This window comes from Triticum aestivum, chromosome 5D, assembly GCF_018294505.1.
Source record: "Triticum aestivum cultivar Chinese Spring chromosome 5D, IWGSC CS RefSeq v2.1, whole genome shotgun sequence".
In the NCBI taxonomy this organism is placed as follows: domain Eukaryota; kingdom Viridiplantae; phylum Streptophyta; class Magnoliopsida; order Poales; family Poaceae; genus Triticum; species Triticum aestivum.
This window is the reverse complement of record NC_057808.1, coordinates 491,020,750-491,043,407: the sequence shown is the minus strand read 5'-3', so window position 1 is coordinate 491,043,407 and position 22,658 is coordinate 491,020,750. Positions and strand designations below refer to the sequence as shown.

The 22,658-nt window shown below is 47.6% G+C and overlaps 1 protein-coding gene across 1 annotated transcript; it reads right to left on the bottom strand.

Moving 5' to 3' along the window:
- Positions 1-2,495: 2,495 nt before the first annotated feature.
- On the bottom strand, positions 2,496-4,908 carry LOC123125678 (GDSL esterase/lipase At5g45910-like). Its single transcript, XM_044546151.1, has 4 exons — positions 4,583-4,908; positions 4,121-4,491; positions 3,749-4,028; positions 2,496-3,114 (listed from the first exon to the last, which is right to left on the bottom strand). Exons 1-4 carry the CDS (start codon positions 4,851-4,853, stop codon positions 2,888-2,890), a joined length of 1,149 nt encoding a protein of 382 aa, XP_044402086.1. The 5' UTR covers positions 4,854-4,908; the 3' UTR covers positions 2,496-2,887.
- Positions 4,909-22,658: the final 17,750 nt, after the last annotated feature.

Below are 22,658 nucleotides of genomic sequence, written 5' to 3'. Positions count from 1 at the left end.
TCTCATGGAAAACCTACATTATTTCAGTTGCCTTGATGCATAACTTCCTTCTACCCTCAAACCACATATTCCTTCAAAATTTATGGTTGTTCATGAAATATTCAATTCAAATTAGTATTGTTGCTAAATATATTGAATACAATATGAAAGTATTACAAAAGAGAGACACCTAGTGACACTAAGCGAGTGGCAATTTTGAGAAAGAGAAGGTAGTGTTGTTAGTTATTTGATTTTGACAGTTTGTACACATGAAATATAGACAATTCAGAGTTACGTCTGCAATTTTAGCATTTAGTTGGGTTTGTTTACAAATTTAAAGTGAATTTACTATTAAATAAAATGTTAGCAGCATGCCTTTTATATAAAAACGCTGCTAGATATATTCCATAGGAAGGGGTGTCTGGATGAGATAGTAATCTTTTAGTATACATCATGCATCAATAAAAGAGAAAGGTGTTAATTATCTGCAAACACATGCACATGGACTAAGCAGGGAGCAATCCGCTGCGTTTTCGTTGCTGAGCGATGCCTCCTATTCTAGCGACACGTGCATTCAGTTTTTCATCTGGTTTACTGCCTGTTTTTTCTCTCTGTTCGCCACCGGTTTTTGTTGGGCCTAGATTTCATTAGTTCACCGCCCCACCGCTTTGACTCAGTGTAAAAAAAGATCCACCGCTTGGATAGAGGTTTTCTTCTCTTTCTTCTTTCTTCCCCTCAAGCCCCACACGTTTATTCTCCCCCGTTTTCTCCTCCACTGCCGCTCCTATAACAATCACCCCCACACATTCGTTCCTCCTTTGCCGTCGTCGGCCCATCTCTTGCTCTCGTCGGCCCCGTCTCCTTATGCCGCCTTTCCCCATGCCTGGCTCCCTTTCCTTTTTCTTTCCCCCTAATGGGCGTGATGGGCGAGGTGCGAGCTGTGAAGGCGGCGCCTGGAGCAGCAGCTAGGGAGGAGATGCACTGGCTTGACCGCGAGAACCGGGAGGCCGCCAGCGCCATGGAAGGTGTTAAGGCGCGGTGGAGCTTCAACGTTCTTCCCATTTAGAACATGTCAACTCTCATGTGTGCGTAAAGATGTTAGACGAACCTCGAGAACATGTCATATGCGACATTCCTTTTGCTTCACGATATATGTGGTTGAGCTCAAAGCAATTACTTTTCAGCCTTATGGTAACTTGACCTCTCTTCACGAAACTGTAATACAGATTCCTAAACCGGGTTAACACTTACCCCAAGTCGCATGGCCATGTTTTCCGACTCCGATCACTCGAGAGGATCCAGAGAATATCTCTCCGTATAGGAGGGGCAAATCCCATCTTGATAAACCATGTCTCGCGGCATGTCTCATGACTCACCCGAAAGCTATCTTTATAACTTCCTAATTACTGATAGACCCTAAGTGAGTCTATCATCATCCCGAGAACATGCGAGGACCTCGGGTCTAGGACATGGCATATACATTTGTAATTGAGACTAACAGATGACAAAATAGCTCGCCGTGTCTCAGAGTGGGTCTGTCCGACACGGTAATCTCCATCCCTAAGTCCATACTATCAGTTCAGCATCTCTATGCACATGACTTGTGTAGCTCATTCTTTTTTAAGCCCTGCAAGCCTAATAGAACCTTGTTTCAAGTCGGTTGAGTGAGGGCTCCATCCATAATAGATAGATCATCAACCGAATCATATACTAGTCAAAGGATATGTGTCCGCATAACCTTATCAACTAGGGACTATTAGCACGATCATCATACAATATATAGTTCCACAAACAAGTCACATACTTATTGATACATATCACTGATGATGTTCAAAGACAGTACAAAACACTCACAAATACATAGGGAAATATCATCATCACAAGATTGCCTCTAGGGCATATCTCCCACAAATTCTTCAATATGCACGTCTTCAAGGAGAGTTTTCTCTATACATGAAATAAATATCCTCAAGTTTTACTTTCAACAACAATTTTTTTACTATTTTGTCGGCAATCACTAAAAAGGGGAGACTGTAAGTGCATTTAGTGCCCCTTGTAGGTTTTGGCTGATTAATGACAGAAGTGGTTAAGGGACTACTTTGTTTATAAGTATACACATGTGGAAGCACCTAAGGATTTAGTTTAACCGACGGTGTATGACCCCTAAAAATGTCGTGACAACAATGAAGTATTTGGTTTGCCCGTTGAAAATTGGAGCGTGAAGACTTGTAGTTCTTTGTTAGTTTTTTCTCCATTGAGTCAACAAGGAAAACCATACAGTAAGGGTGTGGGGGGGGGGGGGGGGGAGGTCCAAATGATGCCTTATCAATGTGGAACCGAACCTTATGCACGCTTTGAAATTATCAGCAGTACACATTGACCTGCCTATATGAGCTGAAATGCTCATAATTTAGATGAAACTGGGAATAATGAATAAAACTGACTTAATCATACGCAAATGCGGGTAAAACAATACATGGACACCTCGAACAATTCTTTTCAAAAGGCATCACAGAAAGGAAAAAGACCTCGAGAACTACAACAATGCTATAAAAGTAGTAGGAAATTCTTGCAGCCCCCCACAAAAAGAGACAAACTGCTGTGCTAGCTCATAGACATAAACTAATCAATTTACTCATCTGAGTTTAGGAGTTTAGAAGCTTGAATTTCGAAGCTCACAATCTAGCGAAGCATACTTTATATTTGGGGTTGGCCATCATGTCTGGTTAGGGCAACCTGATGATTTTCTTTTCGTCCCTGTAAACATTGTGATGTCATAATAAAAGCTTCGCTTGATTTGTCTCCAAAAGGAAACTAGTTTCCTCATCTTAAAACATTAAAAGGCTAAACTATATTGACCATTTTGAAGCTGCATACCACTAGTACTACAAGCTACGGTATCGTGTATCTATTGCGGCAAGCTGAGTATGGCGGGATGGGCGTAGAGTCCGGTGAGCCAGCCGTGGGCGATGTATTTGTTGGCGGCCTCGGTGTAGTGGATGCCGTCCCAGAAGAGGTGGGTAGATGGGTCGCTGCAGGCGGTCGCGCCGGGCAAGCCGCACGCCGATCCGTCCATGTTGTAGTTGTACCGGCCGCCCCCGCCGCAGCACGCTCGCAGGGGCTCCGCTGTGAACCCTGCAGTGCAGACCATCCATAGTTATCTACTGCTTCCTCCGTCCTGTAATTTAAGAGCACTTTTGGCACTATTACTGTCAATCAGGGGTCAATTAACTAATGTTTACAGAGTTGACCTATATATCTTGAAAAACCATTTTTGCATGGGGTACCCACGTACACCCAACCCAACAAAATTTAAGTGCTGCCCGCGCTTTGCCATGGTTGTACTAGTACCTTCTCGATCGGCATGCCAAGCGAATCTCTCTTGTTGGACCGAATATCGTTTAATTACCACCCCCACATGGCGCGCGGGCCACCGCAGATCTTCTTGATGGTGCACGTCTGCAGTTGATCCTAGTACTAGCTCCGTTTGCTTTTTGTCTCATGAACAAGTTTTGACTTTGTTCCTTAATTAAAGGCCACTGCGCGCGTGAATTCGTGGTCACGTCGCCACATGATGAACTACTAGCTAGTAGTCAGAGATCACACATGCATGCAAGACTATACATTGCTACAGCTAGCAGCTATCCTGATCACGATCGATCAACACTACGTACAATCGAGAAATGAAACTAAAATGTGCCTTGTTTCTAGCAAATGAATCAAGACTAACGACGCCGAAAGAATGGAGTCCGAGAGTAAACTTAATTACCGAGCTTTCCCGGGCGCCGGATGAGCCGCGCCACGGGCTTGTGGTAGTCGGCATACACCAGCGTCGTCCCCGGGTACTTCACACGCGCGCGCCTCACGCTCTCCTGCAGCATCCAGTTATGGTACTGCGAGAGGCCGTTGAGCCGCCGCAGGCACCCCGTCCGGCGGTCGTACTCCGTCGCGTTCGCCGCCACGGCGTATTTTGTCAGCGCCATCGGCGTGCACCCCATCGGCGGCGTCCCTGATACTACCACGTACCTCGCTCCTTCCTCCACGAGCCTCTGCACGTATCAAAGTGCTAATTAAGCATATATAATTAAGAAGGAACGTGCAAAGTGACAAGTAATTTGCCACGAAGTGGAGTGTCTGTCACCTCGACGCCTCTGATGATGGCCTGCACAACGTCCGGCACAAAGGACTTGGCCTCCTGCAGGCTCTTCCCGCCGGAGAGGATGTAGCTGTAGTCGGTGAGGCCCAACTCGCCTACCACGAACAGAGACCTCGCGAGGCGCTCCCTGCATTGTGCGGTGGTGTTGCAGCTGAGCGACTGCTTCACGACCTTCCGGAACCACCCTATCTGCGCGCGCAGGGAGCTCCGGAACGGCGGCACGCTACCAGAGTTGTGCCGCAGGAAGAACCCGACGTCAAGCGCCGTGCCGCCGACGATGGCGAAGTTGGCTCCTTGGGTGAAGTTCCCTGCCTTGGACATGAAAGGCGGCACCAGCGGGAGCTCCAGCGCCTCCGCTGCGCATATCATGTGCAAACAAGAAATCAGCAAGAACGCGGCATGTATTCAGCGACTATTTACTTGACATGCAGAAAATTTGTACCGTACCGATGAAGTCGATGATGAGGCGGCCGTCGGAAGGCCGGCCGGTGGGGCGACGGAAGAAGGTCTCCCCGTAGGGAGAGTTGTTGAAGGGGCTGAAGGGGAAGCCGGCGGACAGGAGGACGAAGTTGCCCGTGTCCGAGTACGAGCTGCCGAAGCTGAAGATGGAATGGAACCGCTGTGCGTGGTGGTCGGCCTCGGGGACGCCGGAGGCGCCCGTGTTATACATGAGGCACGAGATGAGGACGACGGCGAGCGACAGCAGCGGCGGCTTCATGAGCGGATCGGGAGGAGGCGAGGTATGTGGAGCAAAAGGTTCCTCGCGGACTGGCGTAAAGTCTAGGAGGAGTAGGTCGATCGAAAGTGTACACGGTGCCATAGTATAGTAGCTCCTCGGAACTTGGAACTCTTGATTGACTTTATGTACCAGTTGCACACTCAGTTTAGGACTTTGAAAAACCGCCAACGAATTTGATCTGAGTGATGGGCGGGCGACACTTGGCTCTATCACTGATGGCAGGATGGCGATAAAATGTCTCCTCTAACTGAACCTCTAAGAGCATACATGTTGCCATGTCATCTATAGCCATATAATAACCAACATGTATAGTAGTGGGCTACAAGAAAGTACTACTTTTCTACCACATGATCCACCATACACTCTCATATAGCTTCTTGGTGCCCGTGCTACAGTCGACTGTAATTCTACAGCCCGCTTACCTTCTCTCCTATTCTCTCTCATCCAACTCAGCAAAGATATAATAGTTAAAGCCTTACAACCCGCCTATATCACCTTATTATACTTGCTTTAAGAGCATCTCGAGCACATTCGCTAAAATCCGGTACTGCCCATCGATTTAGGTTTCCTTGAAAATGATTTTGCGGGAACATAAAGGCCTCGGTGGAACAAATCCCGTAAATCTCATACTGTATATTTAAAAATATCTCCGCGAAAGAAAATAGTTCATCACAACCATACTACATACATAGGAAATACATACTTCACGCTACAAATTAATCATAAAGTTGACGGTAACTCGTCGACGCTTAGGTAGAACTTGGTGGCAGACTTGCGGAGCGTGTTCGCGAGGTCAGCCTTTTCCTTGGTGGCGGCGAGACGGTCGGCGGCACCTTCTTCTCTAGCCGCCAAAGCCTTCTCCGCGGCGATGATCTCCGCATCGCCCTCCCGACACCTCTGAAAATGCGGAAAGAGTTGGCCGTGGAGCTCGCGGAAGCCGTCCCAAGGGCTCCGCCTGCCGCTCCGGGAGCCGGCCATGGTCCCGCGCTTGCTTCGAGCACCATGGCTCGACAACGGGCTGTTTGGAGCTGCCAGCTTCCGTGTCGTGTCGTGGAAGCTTGCGCGGAGGCAACCCGCCACGCCCGCCAGCACCACCAGCCATTGAGGAGAATTAAAAACGGAGGAGATTTGGCAGGATTTGTTGACGGAGTTGGGGAGGGCTAGCAGCGGTCTAGGCAAGCACCTGTGTGAATTGGTGATGGTTCTTGAGGAAATTCGCATGGAAGAAAAATAATATGGCAAAGGATTGAGGGCGGCATCTTGATCTTCACGATATGGAGTTGGCAAGGTGCCGATCACTTTGCTTCCGGCTTGATCTTCTAGCGGTAGTACCGCTTATATTATACAATAACTGGAACTACCGTGTAACCACCGCTCAGTACCACGCCACCAAACAGAGAGGAATCACCCTGGAGCGGTAGTTAGGGTGGTACTCGCTCCGGCACAACCGCCCCACAAGCGTTTGTTGATGGCTAGTCAAGTTGCCCAAATTTTTTAGTTTTACCTGATTTACTTCCTAAAAGAAAATGTGTCCTATAATGTGTGTTTAGCTACTCTTCACACTAGAAGCTTACATCATATTAACATACAACTCCTCAATGCATATGTGTCTTCAGCTACAATTCAACAAAGTAGCTACTCATGTGAACAAGATTTTCGTGAAAACGCAAAAAAATTGCCTCTTAGTGCATTGAGTTGATAGAAGAAAATGATATGTAAGTAATAGGCATCCCGCTACACACACACTTGAAAAAGAAAGACGAGCCTCACCGCAATTAGCCAAACAGCACTAATTGTAAAAGGCTCTAGGTAGAAATCCAAAATGGGAAACATAAAACTCAAATTATTGCTTCTGAATGTAGGGAATTTGCTCTGAGAGTATTGCACAACGAGAGACAGTCGGTAGCACTATGCGGCGACGACAAGACCCTATGCGGCCAATTTTGGGAGTTGTCCCACACGACGTACTTACTGTGTTCGGTCCTTCGGCGCAGCACATTATAGGCATCAACTTTCCCATTGACCCTCTCATAGAAATCAAAGCTCAAGTAGACACTGCTAGCCTTAATGAAGGGGAAAACTCTCGTGCACACTGAAAATGAGAACCGCTCTCCGATGAACAATGCCCGGTCGCTGAATCGCTTGACCGGAAATAGACCCTTCTTTTCGAAATTCACGTTTTTTTAGAAAAGGAGGATGACCCCCGGCCTCTGCATCTGGGCGATGCATACGACCACTTTATTAATTATTCTCACGAGACCTTACAAAGTCATACAACAGTAAGACTAAAGCCGCCGTCTAAGCAACAAATGTCGCTACACCTATCCAGTTGATGAAGGGGAGCAGATAGCCTGGGCCTAATACCAAACAGACATCGCAGCCAAGCCTAACATCTAAGACCCGAGACCCCAACCTAGCCACTTGCCGGGTCTGGGGCACACACTGGTCCGGCGTGCTCTCAGAGGCCGCCGCCGCCAACTGCCACCGCTCCATCTTCAGAACTGTACTGATGCATCAACCTTGCTCGGTTTAGCTATCGTCGACGCCACCACGGCGCCCATGGTGGGTGCATGTTGGTACGTGTACATGCGGGAAATTATGAGGCTATGTATATGCATGGTGTGGCTGTGTGAAGCAAACTGAAGCGGACGTGGGCGTGGTCGAATTTGCACATTGACTGGATACTCTTACCATTGCAAGACCAATGAGTAATCTTGGAGTTGTCAAGGAATCTGGGACAAAGTTTCAAGGATGGCGGCGTGCATATAAGGCTCGGAGGAGTCTGGAGTGCGTCGTGACAGGATCATGCATACACAGGGCGTTAAGCAAGGCATGGAGATGTGCGGGTGGACACGACGCAGGGTGAAGCATGATTGCAGTCGGATAATTTCGGCTGGGTTGGACTGGACAGTCTGGCAGATCGACGTGGATGTTGGTCAAAGCAGAAGACAGTGGTGATTTCAGCGACAACGACATAGGAGCGTGATGCTGATGGTGGCCGACTTCTGGGGCGTGGAAACACGTGGTGCAGGCCTGAGGGCTTGTGCGGCTTCGACAAGACTATGGCGCAGGGTTGATTCAAGGCAGTGCACACATGAGAGTTTGAAATCGACGGAGCGCGGGGGTAGCATAGCGCAGCTACATGGAGTCATGTTGAAGGTGGAGCTGGAGTCTGGCGGAAGACTTCACTCTGAGCTGATGGAGGGGCTACGACATAAGTTAACGGAGAGTCGAAGCCTATTTCAGCGGGAATAGCGAGAGACACGTGGTTTCAGGCTGGGTACCAGTGGTCTGTTGGAGACGTGATACTCGGCATCGGTCGGTGATGATCGGTGGTTCTCTGCAGTGGGGGTTGAGGCAGTGTGGGCTAGCTACCCGGGAGACTCGACTAGGACAGCAGAGGCTCGACGCGGTGATAGCGGCGAGGCGTGCGGTAAGCACAGGACACGGCGACAGGCCAAGGCACTGGTGGTCAGACATGTGGTCAGGCAAAGTGTGCAGGGGTGCTGAAGCAGTGTTGACGAGTACTAGATTCAAGTTGGTGACTGGGTCTATCGGTGCTAGTTGATGGACAAGAGTTGACCGTGGAGAATCTGAGAAAGTGGCGGAAAGTTTAAAATTGTCAAAAGCTGAGAGAGTACATGGTCGTATATTCTGTGGTGTTCAGTGCACATGGCAAAGTGCGGATGACAAGGCAGAAGGAGGTGAAGTGCTATAGCGGTGGGACATGTCAGAGACTATCCGGAAGAAGGGTGAGACAACTGCGAATTTGACTCAGGGTGATACAGGGCGACGGTGAAATTCCTTCAAGTTTTAGACAAGCAGTACAGAAAGAGCGGTGATGTTGAGTTCACGTAACTCTTATATGTGGCGTCCAATATGTGAGTTGTTCATTTGTCACGCAGACAATGGTCGGTGTGTGATGTCGTTGAACGGATACTCCGAAAGTTGGAAGCACAAGGTAGAGTAATGAGGAACGTAATTTTGCTCGAGTGTTGACTGTGAAGAAGACGAGAAGGGACTACAGTTGCAGGTGGAGTCACATGGAGTCTGGGAGTAGCAGCGGTGCTCATGGCGTATCTCAAGTCCAATGTACATGGAGGTTCGACGCACGGACGAATTCGAGGTGGTGGAGAATATTCGCCAAGGTGGAGTTTGTTAGAGTTGTGTCGAATATTATTGTACAAGTTAGGTTACAGTTGGACTTGGAGTCGTACTGTGTGTAGACAGGGTAGGAGTTGTGTCCTAATATTACTTGGAGTAATACCGCACCTCTAGATCGGGGGTAGACACACGATGTAACCTATGCCAGCATAATAGCACGGGCACGCGGGGGAGCCGGCGGCGTGTGCCGACGCCCGGGCGGCCAGGGTGCGATATTGTGACGGTGTCATGGGGAGGAGCGCCCGTAGTCATGCCCCGGGGATGTAGCCATATCGGCGAACCTCGTTAACAAATCTCGGTGTCGTGCCTCGTGTGATTGCTTGGTCCTCGGTAGATTGACGGAGTGCCTCGAATTATTCTAACAGCGCCCAATGACACCTCCTCCCTGTGCGCAAACAGCTGAGCACGTCGTGGTCGCCACTGATACACCTCAGCGCCATGCTGCCAAGTACCACCAGCCGACACAGCTTGAAGTCCTTGGAAGATCTGTCGTGCGTAGCACCTGCCGACCAGGCATGACAAAGCGTAGCACCTGTCGGTCAGGCATGACTTGACATCTCCACCGAAACTCCGTGCAAGACGAAGCCGCTCCACCTCCTGCCTCTGACTTCCAGCGTTGCTCCACAAACGATGCTCCCAAGAGAGAAACGACACCGCAGTGCCGCCATCGTCCGATCTAGAACACCAGATTCTAGGGTTTCCCCCGGAGCAGCACGAGTGGGTCGACAGTAGTTACACGACGATGCCTTCATCAAGGTAACGGCGTAGAACGCCGCCATCGCCTGCTGTCGGCTCGGTTTTCACCGGCAACCATGTCTCCCCAACTCGCAGCCGGGACTAGACGATGGATCTCGAGATCCGATCACCAAGCTTCTGGCCGGCCACCGCCGACGAAGAAGATGACCACCACCACTGGCTACACCGGCCAGAACAGATCTGCCATGGGTGCCGCCAAGCAGTCCATCAGGCCCTCGACGCCGCCGCCGATCTAAAGCCAGATGACATGCCGCCGAACACATGATCTGCCATGGATGACACAGTAGAAGCGACCCAAGAAAATCGAAGGAGTAGTATATGGCGAGCTTCCGTATTGTATGACCTTCCAGCACTCGTCACCAGGCTTGGCAATCCTTTTCTATAAAAAAACCAGGCTTGGCAATGCCTAGGGACCTAGAGAAGCAGATCATGAATGATAGAGAATTAATGACAATAAAGGAACCCCACACTAATAATTTGCCATCCAAAATAAGTTGAGGGTGATAATCCGAAGGCAGCAACGTGGTCACCGGCTGGAGCGTCTTGTGACCGTTGAGCTAGCTCCTGGAGATCCACTTCTATGGTCTTAGTGGTGGAGAGGTTGAGGAAGCGGCGTCGGTGAGCAAGCACAAGTTGCTCTCGGAGCATGATCCAGTGTAGGGGATGGAGACGCTAGGTCTAGGCCATCGATCCCGCGCAGATCGGTGCAACATCGCCGCCATGCGCGGCAGACGGCACGGAGGCGGACATAGTCGGCCACGTCATGGGCAAGGACACGATCGGCGATCACGCCGGCCGGCCCGTCGGAAAGAGTCGCCCAGTTCCTCCTGCGACAACAAGGTTCCGAAGACGGAGGTCAAATGCTAGATTTTAGCTTCAAAAAACCAGGCGAAAGATGCACGTACGTACGATTCGGTTGTTGCCATGGAGCCTGTGCGGCGGCCATTGAGCACTGTGCGTGGGCGCTTTGGTCCCCAATCACGAGAAAGCTTCGTCGTTGACTCGTTGTACAGGCAGTGCTAGCTGATGGTCAGAGCCGGGCTGACGCAGGAGCACAACGAGCATGCGTGCGGTAGGCGCCTGGACCGCCGTCTGGCGGGCTCGTGGCACTCTTTCTCCGGCATCATCCGAGATTCCGAGTGCGCACGGCGCAAACCGGGAGCTCGATCGCCTCCAGTTTGATCCTACCGAAAGTCCTGATGGAACTACTCCATCCTACTCCACAGAGTCCTGTTCCGTTCGGTGCCCGATGAGGCCGGGATGATTCCATGCGTCGAGCATATTGAATCCAGGACGCCATATGTCCGAGAGAAGAGGCGCGCCATAACAAGGTAGCAAGATAAACCGCACTATATCTCAAGTTGATGCAAGGTCACCGTTTGACCAAGGTCGGTTGATGCAGGTATTATGGATAGTACCATGAATACATCGGATTTCTTCCTCAGATTTCGTGGCTGAAATGAACGCGCTAGCTCCACAAATTTACACCCCTTAGGCTGTGTTTAATAACAAAGTACTGCAAAAAACAGAGTATTGAAAAACCGTAGTATTTTAGCCGGTTGGCATAAGATACCGCAGTATTGACATATCAAACTATTTTAGAGTATTGACGATACAGCGACCTGTTTGGCATTGCCGTATGCAGCGATGTAGAATGGGTTTTAGCTAGCGCCTAGCTAGACGTTGCATGCACAAATTGAACGGCACTGCATGGCCATTCACAAAGCTTGTACCTTTCCATGGACGACGTTCGGCAACACGACATAGCCCACGACGCACAATGAGACTGTTTGGCCTTCTTCTGTGTCAGCGTTGAGTCATGGTGGAGCGACCACTTGACGCACTGCAGTATGGCATTGCTAGTGGTGCTCCATGGGACAAAGCTACGCGAGTGTGCGTGGACTGGAACGGCCTGGCCTTCGTCCACACCGCCGTGGAGGGGCACTAGGAGCTGGCCGTGAACTCTAACCGCGCGCCCAAGATGGCGTTCGTCGTGTCCACAGCTTGCTGCAAGCCTGCCTTCTCTAATAGTGACCCCTCGTGCATTGTCGTCCCGCCACGCGCAGGTGCTTCTCTGCAGCACCTCCACCATAACTGCGTTCCAAGGCTTCAGGGTGCCGACATCGGCATTCGTCGTCATGCCAGCCGCGGAGCGGCACGGCCGGTGTCCACGGGCATAGTCTACGACAAGGTACATATCACGTAGGTAACCCATGGGGTGCTAGCGTGCACTTGTGGCTAAATCATGCGTGGTGAACTGGATTAAATCCCTTGTGCTAGCTTCTATTGTAGCTTTGTAGGTGAACACGGGCGGCCTGTGGGGAGAGGCGGGAGGATGAAGATCAGCGTATTCACTGTTAATTTTCCTTTGCTGTCTCTTGGTTTGTCCATGACCGCCGAAGGAGAAGATCTCGAGGGACAACAGGGCGGAGACGGGCTTGGACCGAGGAAGAAGATAACAGCAACCGTTTCTTTTCGCGTGCTCTGTTTAAAAAAAAGAGGTCTGGAGTTCTTTTTTTTAAAAAGAGAAAATACTGTGGTTTTGGGAATACCGTAGTATTAATAGCACAGTTTTTCTGGGCAGTCAAACACCTCACAGTAATTACAACCATAATATTTTAGAAAACTGCAGTATTGTCGGAATACTTTAAAAATACTTTGCTATCAAACGGGCCTTACTGTTTTTCTTCTTTTAACGAAGTTTTATCCAGAGTTTTGTATCAACCATGTTCATTTGTTATCACAATTGTTTTTATCAAGAGATAAAATACAAGAAACAACTGCTATTTTTTTTAGAAAAGTAGGTAGTACCCCCGCCTCTGCATCTGAATGATGCATGCAGCCATATTATTAATTATTCACAAAGACCATACAAGGTGATACATCAATAAGCCTGAAGCCACCATCTTGGCAACATCGTTGCTACTCCTATCTCCTTGATGAAGGTGTGCCGAATGTCCGGGCCTAATACCAAATAGATATCGCACCAAAGCCTAACATCTAAAGCCGGGTGTCCCATCCAAGCCACTACCTGGATTGGGTCCCACACTGTTCTGGCACACTCCCAGTGAGCACCGCACGCTGCAAGGGCCGTCACCTCCATCATCCCTCGGTCCATCCTCAGAGCAGAACTGAAGCACCGACCTTGCTTTTTTAGTTGCATTGCCCAGATGTTTTGGTTTTGCCTAATTTACTTCCAAAGAGAAGAACTATCATATAATGTGCATTTCACTTGACTCTCTGCGCTACATGCTTATATGGTAACCTATGGCCCTCGATGCATATGTGTCTTCGTCGGCAATTTACCAAAGCATTTATCTTATGAACATGTTTTTTGCAAAAGAATACAAACTTTGCATATCAATGCATTGAGTTCTTCCGCAAAAAGAAAAATGCATTGAGTTAATAGAAGAAAAGGTAATGCACACGCCTAAAAACATAGATCATGCACACGATTACAAGAGAAAATCAACCTCCTTGAAATTAGCTGAACTACACTATTCGTAAAAGGCTCAAGTACAAATGCTAAACAGGAAAGACATACAACTCAAAATATTGTTGCTACACGTACGCGATTTGCCCTGAAAGTGTTGCACAAGGAGAGACAGTCAGCAATACTATGCGGCGACGGCAAATCCCTATCCGAGTAGTCTTGGGAGTTGTCGCGGACTTTGTAGTTAGTGGGCCTGATCCTTCGATGTGGCACATAATAGGCCTCAAATTCCCAATACGTTCTCTCGTGGAAATCAAAGCTCAAGTAGATAGTGCTATCCTTGATGACGGGGAAAACACTTGCGCAGACCGAAAAAGAGAAACGCTTTCCGATGAACAACGCCCGCTTGCTGAATCCCTTGACCAGAAATAGAGCCTTCTTTTCCAAATCCAGCCGATACACTTCATATGAGGGTCGACACCCACGGTGCACCAACATCAACTTCCCACCATTGTCCACGAGGTGCAGAGTGTCTGTCATTGGGGAATATGGGATATCCAGCTTGGCAGCCACCTCCAGCCGTGGATGTGTGCTCATTTTCAATACCATGAGTTTTCTCCCAATGATGCAGTAGAAGTGGCCTAAGAACATCACCGGAGTGTTATATCTCCAGTTGTCGTCCTTATCGATAACCTTCCAACACTTATCACCAGGCTTGGCAATTCCTATGATCCCAGGGTAGGAGAAGCATAATATGAATGATAGAGAATCGGTGACAATGAGGTCGCCGTCAGCGGTCGATGTCAGCGTCGTGTGGCCGTTGAGCTCCGGAAGATCAACTTGTATGGTCTCGCCAGTGGAGAGGTTAAGAAAGCGACGCCGGTGCGCGAGAGTGAGTTGCTCCCGGAGCATGATCCAGCGACGGGGATGGAGACGGTGGTCCAGGCCGTCGAGCCCCCGCGGATCGGTGCAACACCGCCGCCAAGCGTGGCACACGGCACGGAAGCGGACGTAGTCGACCACGTCATGGGCAAGGACATGATTGGCGATCACACCAGCCGGCCCGTCGGAAGAGCTCTTTTCTGGTACCCTGGGGTAAATTATGACCGTCAGTTCGTGAAATCGTACGGTGTGTGGTGACACATACTGCGCCAGTTCGCGCGAGCGGTAGACCATACACTGGTTAGCTCCCGTCCTCCAGTATAGATGTTCTGAGGGCATTTTGGGGAGAAAAAATCGACAGAGGTAGAAAAGGCATCAGCCCGGCCGCGTGTCGAACAGGCCCATCCGCCCCTCGTGTCCAACTAGCCCACCCCGTCCTCCCCATCCAATTTCGTTCCCTCCCCTAAAAAAAAATCCGATTTCGTTCCCCACCGTTTGCCTTCGTTCTCCACCACGCTCACTAGGGTTCCGCTGGCCGCCAGCGGGGGGCTGCCATTTGAGGCGCTCGAGGAGGATTCGCCGTCCCCCGACGCCGCTGCTCCCCTGGACCCCGTCGCGCTCCGGGACAGGCCGGCGCTCACCCCCGACTTCTCTCGGCTCGTCTTCTCCACGGAGCTCCCCTGCCGTCGGCCCACGCCGGAGCCATGGGCCGACCTCCCCTCCGGCAGCACGCGCCGCCCGAACCCAGTTGGCGGCCACGGCCGCGCTCACTAGGGTTCCGCCGGCCGCCGGCGGGGGGCTGCCATTTGAGGCGCTCGAGGAGGATTCGCCGTCCCCCGACGCCGCTGCTCCCAATATTGCGCTGTCACAGTCCGGCTCTGCTCGTGCCAAGCTGTATGTATACGTTCTAATCCTCCTTGCAAATATTAGGCTGAAATTGGATGTGATTTGCTTAATTTTATTCTATTTGCAACAACTGGCGATTGGTATGAGTACTTATTGACATATCAGTCTAAGGTTTGAGCTTGTGATGCAACTGTCATTGTACTGGACAGTGTGGAACGAAATCGTCACTTTGAGCGTGCATGTACTTGAGTGTTTGGTAGATTTCTTCTATCTGGTAGTACTGATCAAGAAGGTGTTGACTTGTACATTCAGTTCACATGGCCGAGATATGCACTTGTTTAACTTCACACTTGTTATTTACAGTCCAGGATCTGCTAAACCTTGCAAGTACAGGAGGATGAGTGCTCTCTCTCCTACAGGTCAAAGAGGCCTCCAGGTCAAACAATGCTTGCTGTCATTAGAAACCGATCAAACTTAAAATTCCGTGCAAAACCATGTGCTTGAGATTTCCCACTGAAATACTCATGTACGTGCTTTATAATTATAAGTTTCCCCATTAGAGTCTGTCTACTTTGTCATGACTAAATGATTCAAAAATAGGGATCGCACCCCATGACTGCCTTCTATTTAGTTTAGATGAAGCTAAAAATTGTTCCTGAATTTCGTAGCCACTTATATGTTCAGTTGTGTGATTTGCAGGCTGAGACCTTGCTAGGTTACTTGCGTGAGCAACGAGAAGGGGGCAGCTCCAGAGCTGGACCAGGCGGCGCAGCTACGAGCATGGCTCGGTAACACGCTGGTCATGCGACAAAGCTACGAGCTTGGCTAGGCAATGCAGCACTGATATGGTGAAATACAGAAAGTAATGCTTGGTTTGTCCTTCACCTTGTCGGCGCTGTTTCTTTATTTGGGCGTCGAGAACAGAGCAGCCCTATATGTATGGGGCGCGATGATCATGTGTAAATAACAGCTGGCTTTTGGCTCAGTTTTGTGAATGTACATATGTGGTCTGCCACTGTGAGTGATGGAAGGTTAGATGGCTGGTCACTAACATCAGTTGAGAGGAGCATCCAGGTTATCTTAGGAGAGGACATGGGTTGCTGCTTAGTTATATGTGTGGTGTCGAAGTTGTAGCTGTGTACAGGATGTATGTTTAGGGCGGTAATATGGTAATGCCGGCTTGGCTTTGCGAGGTTATAGGGTAATGTTGGATAGCCAACCATGTCTTTTTAACTTGATGTTTGGAGTCCAACCCCCCCTTTGTCCGTTTTATGATCTAGCGTGACTTGTTTGGCAAAAAATCTAGAAATGGCGGACAGGCCCAAAGTAAATACCAATTGTCCCGTAAAATATAAATCTCAATTCTCACTCACAGATTATGACCAAGTGATGTTAGACCGATCTATTTGCTGACTTATTTTTTACTTTGAAATACCAGTCTGGTTCAAATTATACACTGATAATTGAGATTCCAAGTAAGATTGATAACCAGACTAACATGTAAACCTTTTGCAGGCACCTCTTCCAGCTGTAGCACCTGCTGGCTCAACATTGCTTGAAATGGCATGTGAGTTAATTCTCTGATGCTGAACTTGATGGTTTGCACTAGCAGGTAAACATAAATTCATCGTTGCAGTATTTGTTCCCACTTTGTAATGATGTCTACATTTGATAGAACTTTTTTGTCATATGAAGGTTTTGGAGACACAAACAATATATTTTGCTTTAAACAGACACTAACAAACTCTGTACAAAGAATTCGTTTGATATTGAAGAATTTCACTTAGCATTATCATTTTGTTAACCAACACTCAACACATACATGGCAAGAGAACATTATATGATACATAGCCAATGGAGGCCTCGCATATTAGAATTACTGACCAAGCACACAACCTTTTATTCACAACATCTAATGTGCATATGCACTCTCGGTTCCATCCACACATATGACAAGCATCTTGCACTGATTACCTGATTGACCATACGAATTACAGCAACACCAACACTAGCTTATGACTTGAACATGCCTTGTCTGGAGAAGGGTGGTGATATAGAAGCTTGCCCAAGGCATGCTTTTAAAATACATGATAGAGCATTACAGGAAGCCTAGAAATGCAATAGTTCATAGACAAATTTAGTTCATCTCCCAAAGTAAGCTGCAATCCTACAAGTGGATGGTTCAAAGTGGCAAATTCTAAATTGTAAAACTTTATAAAGTTCAATCAGAACTTCAAAAATACGAGCGTAAACTTTATAAAGTAGCAAATTGTAACAGCATTCAGCTCTCTTCATCCTTCCTTCACGACTTTCACTATCTTAGTCCTCGCCATTTCGCCGTCCTTTCATGTTCAGTGGAGACTCCACTAGGAGGGCAGTGAGTTGTTTCCTGAACCCGGGGATGTCATCCTGCGTAATAGGTGGAGTCGGTCTTATAGTTGTAACAACGGGAATGGTATGGTTAAATTAAGTGTGGACATCGTACCGCTGTGTAGGCTCCATCTAGATTGTTGCATGTAAACTTTTCCATATTCTTTACCGCAAAAAGCCCACATGACATGCTGCAATCATATGGATTGTTTATAAATATTTTTTTACTATGAATACTAAATGTGTGATTTTAAATGATGTGTACAGTACCTGTCTTTCTGTTGTGATATGTTTTTGATAACTTGAACTTTCCAAGTGCTGATGTTGAAATCCTTCCAAGTATCGACTTTTCGGCCACCATGCCGATATGCTACTTCCATATGGAGTTGCATGCCTTTGAGCTATAATAAATTAAGAAGCATAAGACATATAATATGAAAATTAACTCTCGGTATGTAGTTACTAAGCATTGAAAAATGTACCATGTTTTCTAGTTCCGGGTGGCCTTTCTTAAACTGTTTTATTGCTGATGCCATTGAATCCAGAACTTGCACTGCTCTTTTTTTGGCATTGACAACCGCCACGTACCAATGCTTATTCATCATATTCACAGGAAGAGAAACCTGCATTTTAGACATAATTAGTTATGTACCATTTAGTAATTGACTTAGACTACTGTGACTTACCATATCATGGGAAAGGTACTTTTTTCCATAACTACTAGTAGACGTTTTGTTCCGTAAAGCATGGGTATAACTTGGAACGCTTCCGTCTCTGACTAGCACACTGCTTACTGATGCTCTCTCTAGGAAGATATTCCCGTCGGCCCGTACATCTGGATTGGGGCGCATGTGGCGTACCCATGTTATGGCTGCATCCAAGATCTGAATTGCAAAGTAGTAAGGAATCGAAATAGAAAATAACAATTTGTTAACTATTTAAGAAGTTAGCACATACCTTGCATTGCAGCCATCCGTCCGTACTATTTTGAAAGGTTGGTGCTGTCAAGCATCTAAGATCAGCGCGATAGAGATGAATTTCATCAATTTGTACCAACACTTTCGAAGAGGGGGGTGTATTGACATAGTCAATGACCTCTTCAACTATCTTCTCATCTAGAGCATCATCCGTTCCCGTTATGGGAGTACTCATGTCTTTCGGAGTTTTCTTGCCTCTTTTAGTTTGTTTGGGTTCATCAAAATAAATAAAATCCTCATTATTTGCAAATGTGGATTTCCTTTGTCTCTTCTTCTGTACTGTCATCGTAGACCCTCCTGTTCCCTGCGTGTCCAAGGTAGGAGATTTAATAAAAAATAGTGACTCGCATAATTAATATACTTACTTACGTCTGACTTTCGTGCATCGTCTCTCTCAAACTCCTTTTGCACACTACTGATGTCATCCTGAGCACCTTGCAAGTTTTTGTCAGTAGTGATGTCATCCTGAGCACCCTGGAAGTTTTGCTCACTAGTGATGTCATCCTGAGCACCCTGCAAGTCATAGGGAGGAGCTTGTAAAATGAGAAAAATAACTCATATAATTAATATAGTTACTAAATTACATCAAAGCCTGAGGCCAAGTCACGGCCATGAAGGGGCGACGCAACAAATTTGTCGCTGTCATTGTACTCGTATTCTGGTCGGCTCCAATAGTCCTGCATAGGTGCCTAGTTGTCATTATTTTATACATAGGAAGAAAAGAGTGATTAAGTGCGTGTTTGGATGGTAGGGTACTTACATTGCCGTTCTGGTTGGCGTATAACCAGTTCCTCAAATTTGCATTTTCCTGCTCTAGGTGCCTGAATTTGCGCAACATTTGTACGCGGGTCTGAAGGTGCTGCTCCATCAAGTCTGTTCTCACTCGGCAAACGAGATCATGAAGCTTCATCACCAGCTACAGGCATATTAATGAGAAAAGTATTAACCCTTTGGTGCATGAAGAAGTACAAAACTGAAGAATAACAAATTACCTTTGAATCTGTCGGTGGCAATTCATCAAACAACTCAGGTGTCGGCGACCTTGGTACGTCCCATGGCTCCTTTAGGTCATGTACGGTCTGAAATAAATTGATGAAATTGGTTCCTATTTTATAATGAAAATAAATATGGAAGAATAAATACAAATGTTGTACAATACGTAATTTATGTACCTCTCCGGCCTGAAGGCCGTGCTTATCAAAAATAGCACAGACTTTGCGCACCTTCAGCTCGTCCCAGTATTGTACGAGTGGTCTATCTCGTTTGCTGTAATCAATTGTTCTGTCTAATCTATCTAGACGACGCTTCTCCCAGAACCAAAACTGCAAAATGTGGACGTTAGTCATTGCACAATATTGTGCTACAATCATACATCTATATGATTAGTGTGAGGGTCAACCTGCAGCAACGGAAGGTTTCCCTCAAGGTTTACTGTACCCTGGAGTGCTATTTTTTCAGGATTTTTTCTCGCTTCATTATACTTTATAATACACTTCATTAGATGATCACGCGCGAGCTTTGCAAAGTTTATGGCCTTGATACTTTCCTTTGTCTGCACAAGCGGCACATAAGCTGAGCTAACGTATCTTTGAGTTGTTGGGCACAGTACGATCCCAATTGAATATAAAATGAAGGATTGGAGGAACTCTATTCCATGTGTGTTTGTCTTTATATGTGATTTTAACATATTCTGCAGCTCTGCAAATGCTATTCTCCTGTCTCCATATTGTCGGAAGACACTGTATGCCCGGTTGACATCTTTTCCTTCGGGTTCAACCCCTACCTCCTACCAAATATGTGCTCCACATCCCGTGTTGTTATCGACAGTGGTTCCCCATCAATGATGAAGGCGTCACAGGTGGGGTCGTATAGCTCCGCTATTGATCTGCACATGTTCCGGTGAATTTTGATAGGAAGGATCCTCAGTAGGCCACCTAGGTCGACCTCTTCTATGGCTCTTGTCTGGTCTGTAGTGAAATCTTTAGTAACTCCATGATATGCTACAAGGGAACAGACTTGTGTTTCCTGATCATTTTGAAATACATTAAAATGTGAGCTACACAAAAAGACAAATATGAGGCTTTTTAGCATGTACTGTTCGTCATCGTATATAAGTTAACCCTTCTTTTCTATGCTTATTACTCTATGGGAAACATATAGGTTCGTATTCGAATATGTCATTAATCTAGCTTCGAAAGATGCTATGATCTATTATGCACATCTGCCAGATAGATTAGAGTTTCACCATGTCTAACAGTAATATGGATGATGAAGATTGATCTTTGGGAAACATAGGCGTGGATATTAATCTGTCAGAACCTACGAAACAAAATACTTTCCTCTAATATACAAATCTAAGAAACGAAATACTCTGATATAATATGCACATCTACGTAACAGAATACTCTGCCGTAATATTGATCAGGTACTGAATTTCCTTACAGTGTTCCTTTTTGCTTGTGATTTCTCTTGTGGTGTTGTTGACTTCGCCTTGTCGTTCGTGTTCCGAGGTGGCGGATTCCTTGGTGCCGGGTACCTTGGTGGCAGGTTCTGTGCTGGCTGGTTCGCAGGTGGCGGGTTGGGTGCTGGCGGTGGTGGCGGGTTCGCTGATGGAGGTGGTGGCTGGTTCGCAGGTGGCGGGTTGGGTGCTGGCGGTGGTGGCGGGTTCGCTGATGGCGGTGGTGGCGGGTTCGCAGGTGGCGGGTTGGGTGCTGGCGGTGGTGGCGGGTTCGCTGATGGCGGTGGTGGCTGGTTCGCAGGTGGCGGGTTCACTGATGGCGGTGGTGGCGGGTTCCCTCGTGGTGTCTTCCGTGGTGGCGGATGATAAGAGCGATGCTCCATGAACGAACTATGCAATGTCACACAGGCAACTTTCTGGAGGACGACGTGGAAACGGCGGCGGCGGAAACTGGAGGGAGATTAGATCGAGCGTATTAGTAGTACGTACGATGGGTTTCTGTTATTTCTTTCTCAGTATATTGGCAGCCTAACTCCCTTTTTTTTTGCGGGACAGCTATACCTAACTCCCGTGCATGGCAGTCTGCAATACATATCCCAAGTGTCAAAAAAGTTAAATAAAAACTCCAATATATATCCCCTCGCTGTGGTAGCAAATCGGGTTTACGTACTAACCAATTTCGTATCTCGAGTACCCCTCAATTTTTTTTTCATATCTCAAGTATTTTTTTATTTCTTACGAAATTTTCATTCAACAATTCCAACACATACATCATGTGCAACTAAGACCGTTCGGGTCTGCCGGAGATGAAGTTTGAAAGGCGTTTTCTTTTCCAACTCAATCAAACGAGCTCAATCTTTTTCAACGCCCTCACAGCATCATGGCAAGCATGCATGCTAATTTTCGTTGATTCCCGACGTTTGATGCATTTTCTAGGATTTTCTTAGTGAAAAACTCCTAAAGCACTGTCCGGACGTGACGCAACGTGCGTTTAGTGTCCGGCTTCGTCCAAATTTTGCGTGGGGTTATAGATAGGGCATGCACACATGCTGGCAAAATTTGGTGTCATTTCATGCATGCCATCACGTACATCATGTGCAACCAGGACCGTTCGGATCTGCCGGAGGTCAAGTCTCAAAGGCATTTTCTTTTCCAACTCAACCAAATGAGCCCAAACTTTTTCCACACCCTCACAGCACCATGGCAAGAAAGCATGCCAATTTTCGTTGCTTCCCAACGTTTGATGCATTTTCTAGGGTTTTCCCGGTGAAAAACCCCTAAAACAATGCCCGGACGTGACGCAACTTGCGTTCAGTGTCCGGCTTCCTCCAAATTTTGCGTGGGGTTATAGACAGGGCATGCACACATGCTGGCAAAATTTGGTGTCATTTCATGCATGCCATCACGTACATCATGTGCAACTAGGACCGTTCGGATCTGCCGGAGGTCAAGTCTCAAAGGCATTTTCTTTTCCAACTCAACCAAATGAGCCCAAACTTTTTCCACACCCTCACAGCACCATGGCAAGAAAGCATGCCAATTTTCGTTGCTTCCCGACGTTTGATGCATTTTCTAGGGTTTTCCCGGTGAAAAACCCCTAAAACACTGCCCGGACGTGACGCAACTTGCGTTCAGTGTCCGGCTTCCTCCAAATTTTGCGTGGGGTTATAGACAGGGCATGCACACATGCTGGCAAAATTTGGTGTCATTTCATGCATGCCATCACGTACATCATGTGCAATCAGGACCGTTCGGATCTGCCGGAGGTCAAGTCTCAAAGGCATTTTCTTTTCCAACTCAACCAAATGAGCCCAAACTTTTTCCACACCCTCACAGCACCATGGCAAGAAAGCATGCCAATTTTCGTTGCTTCCCGACGTTTGATGCATTTTCTAGGG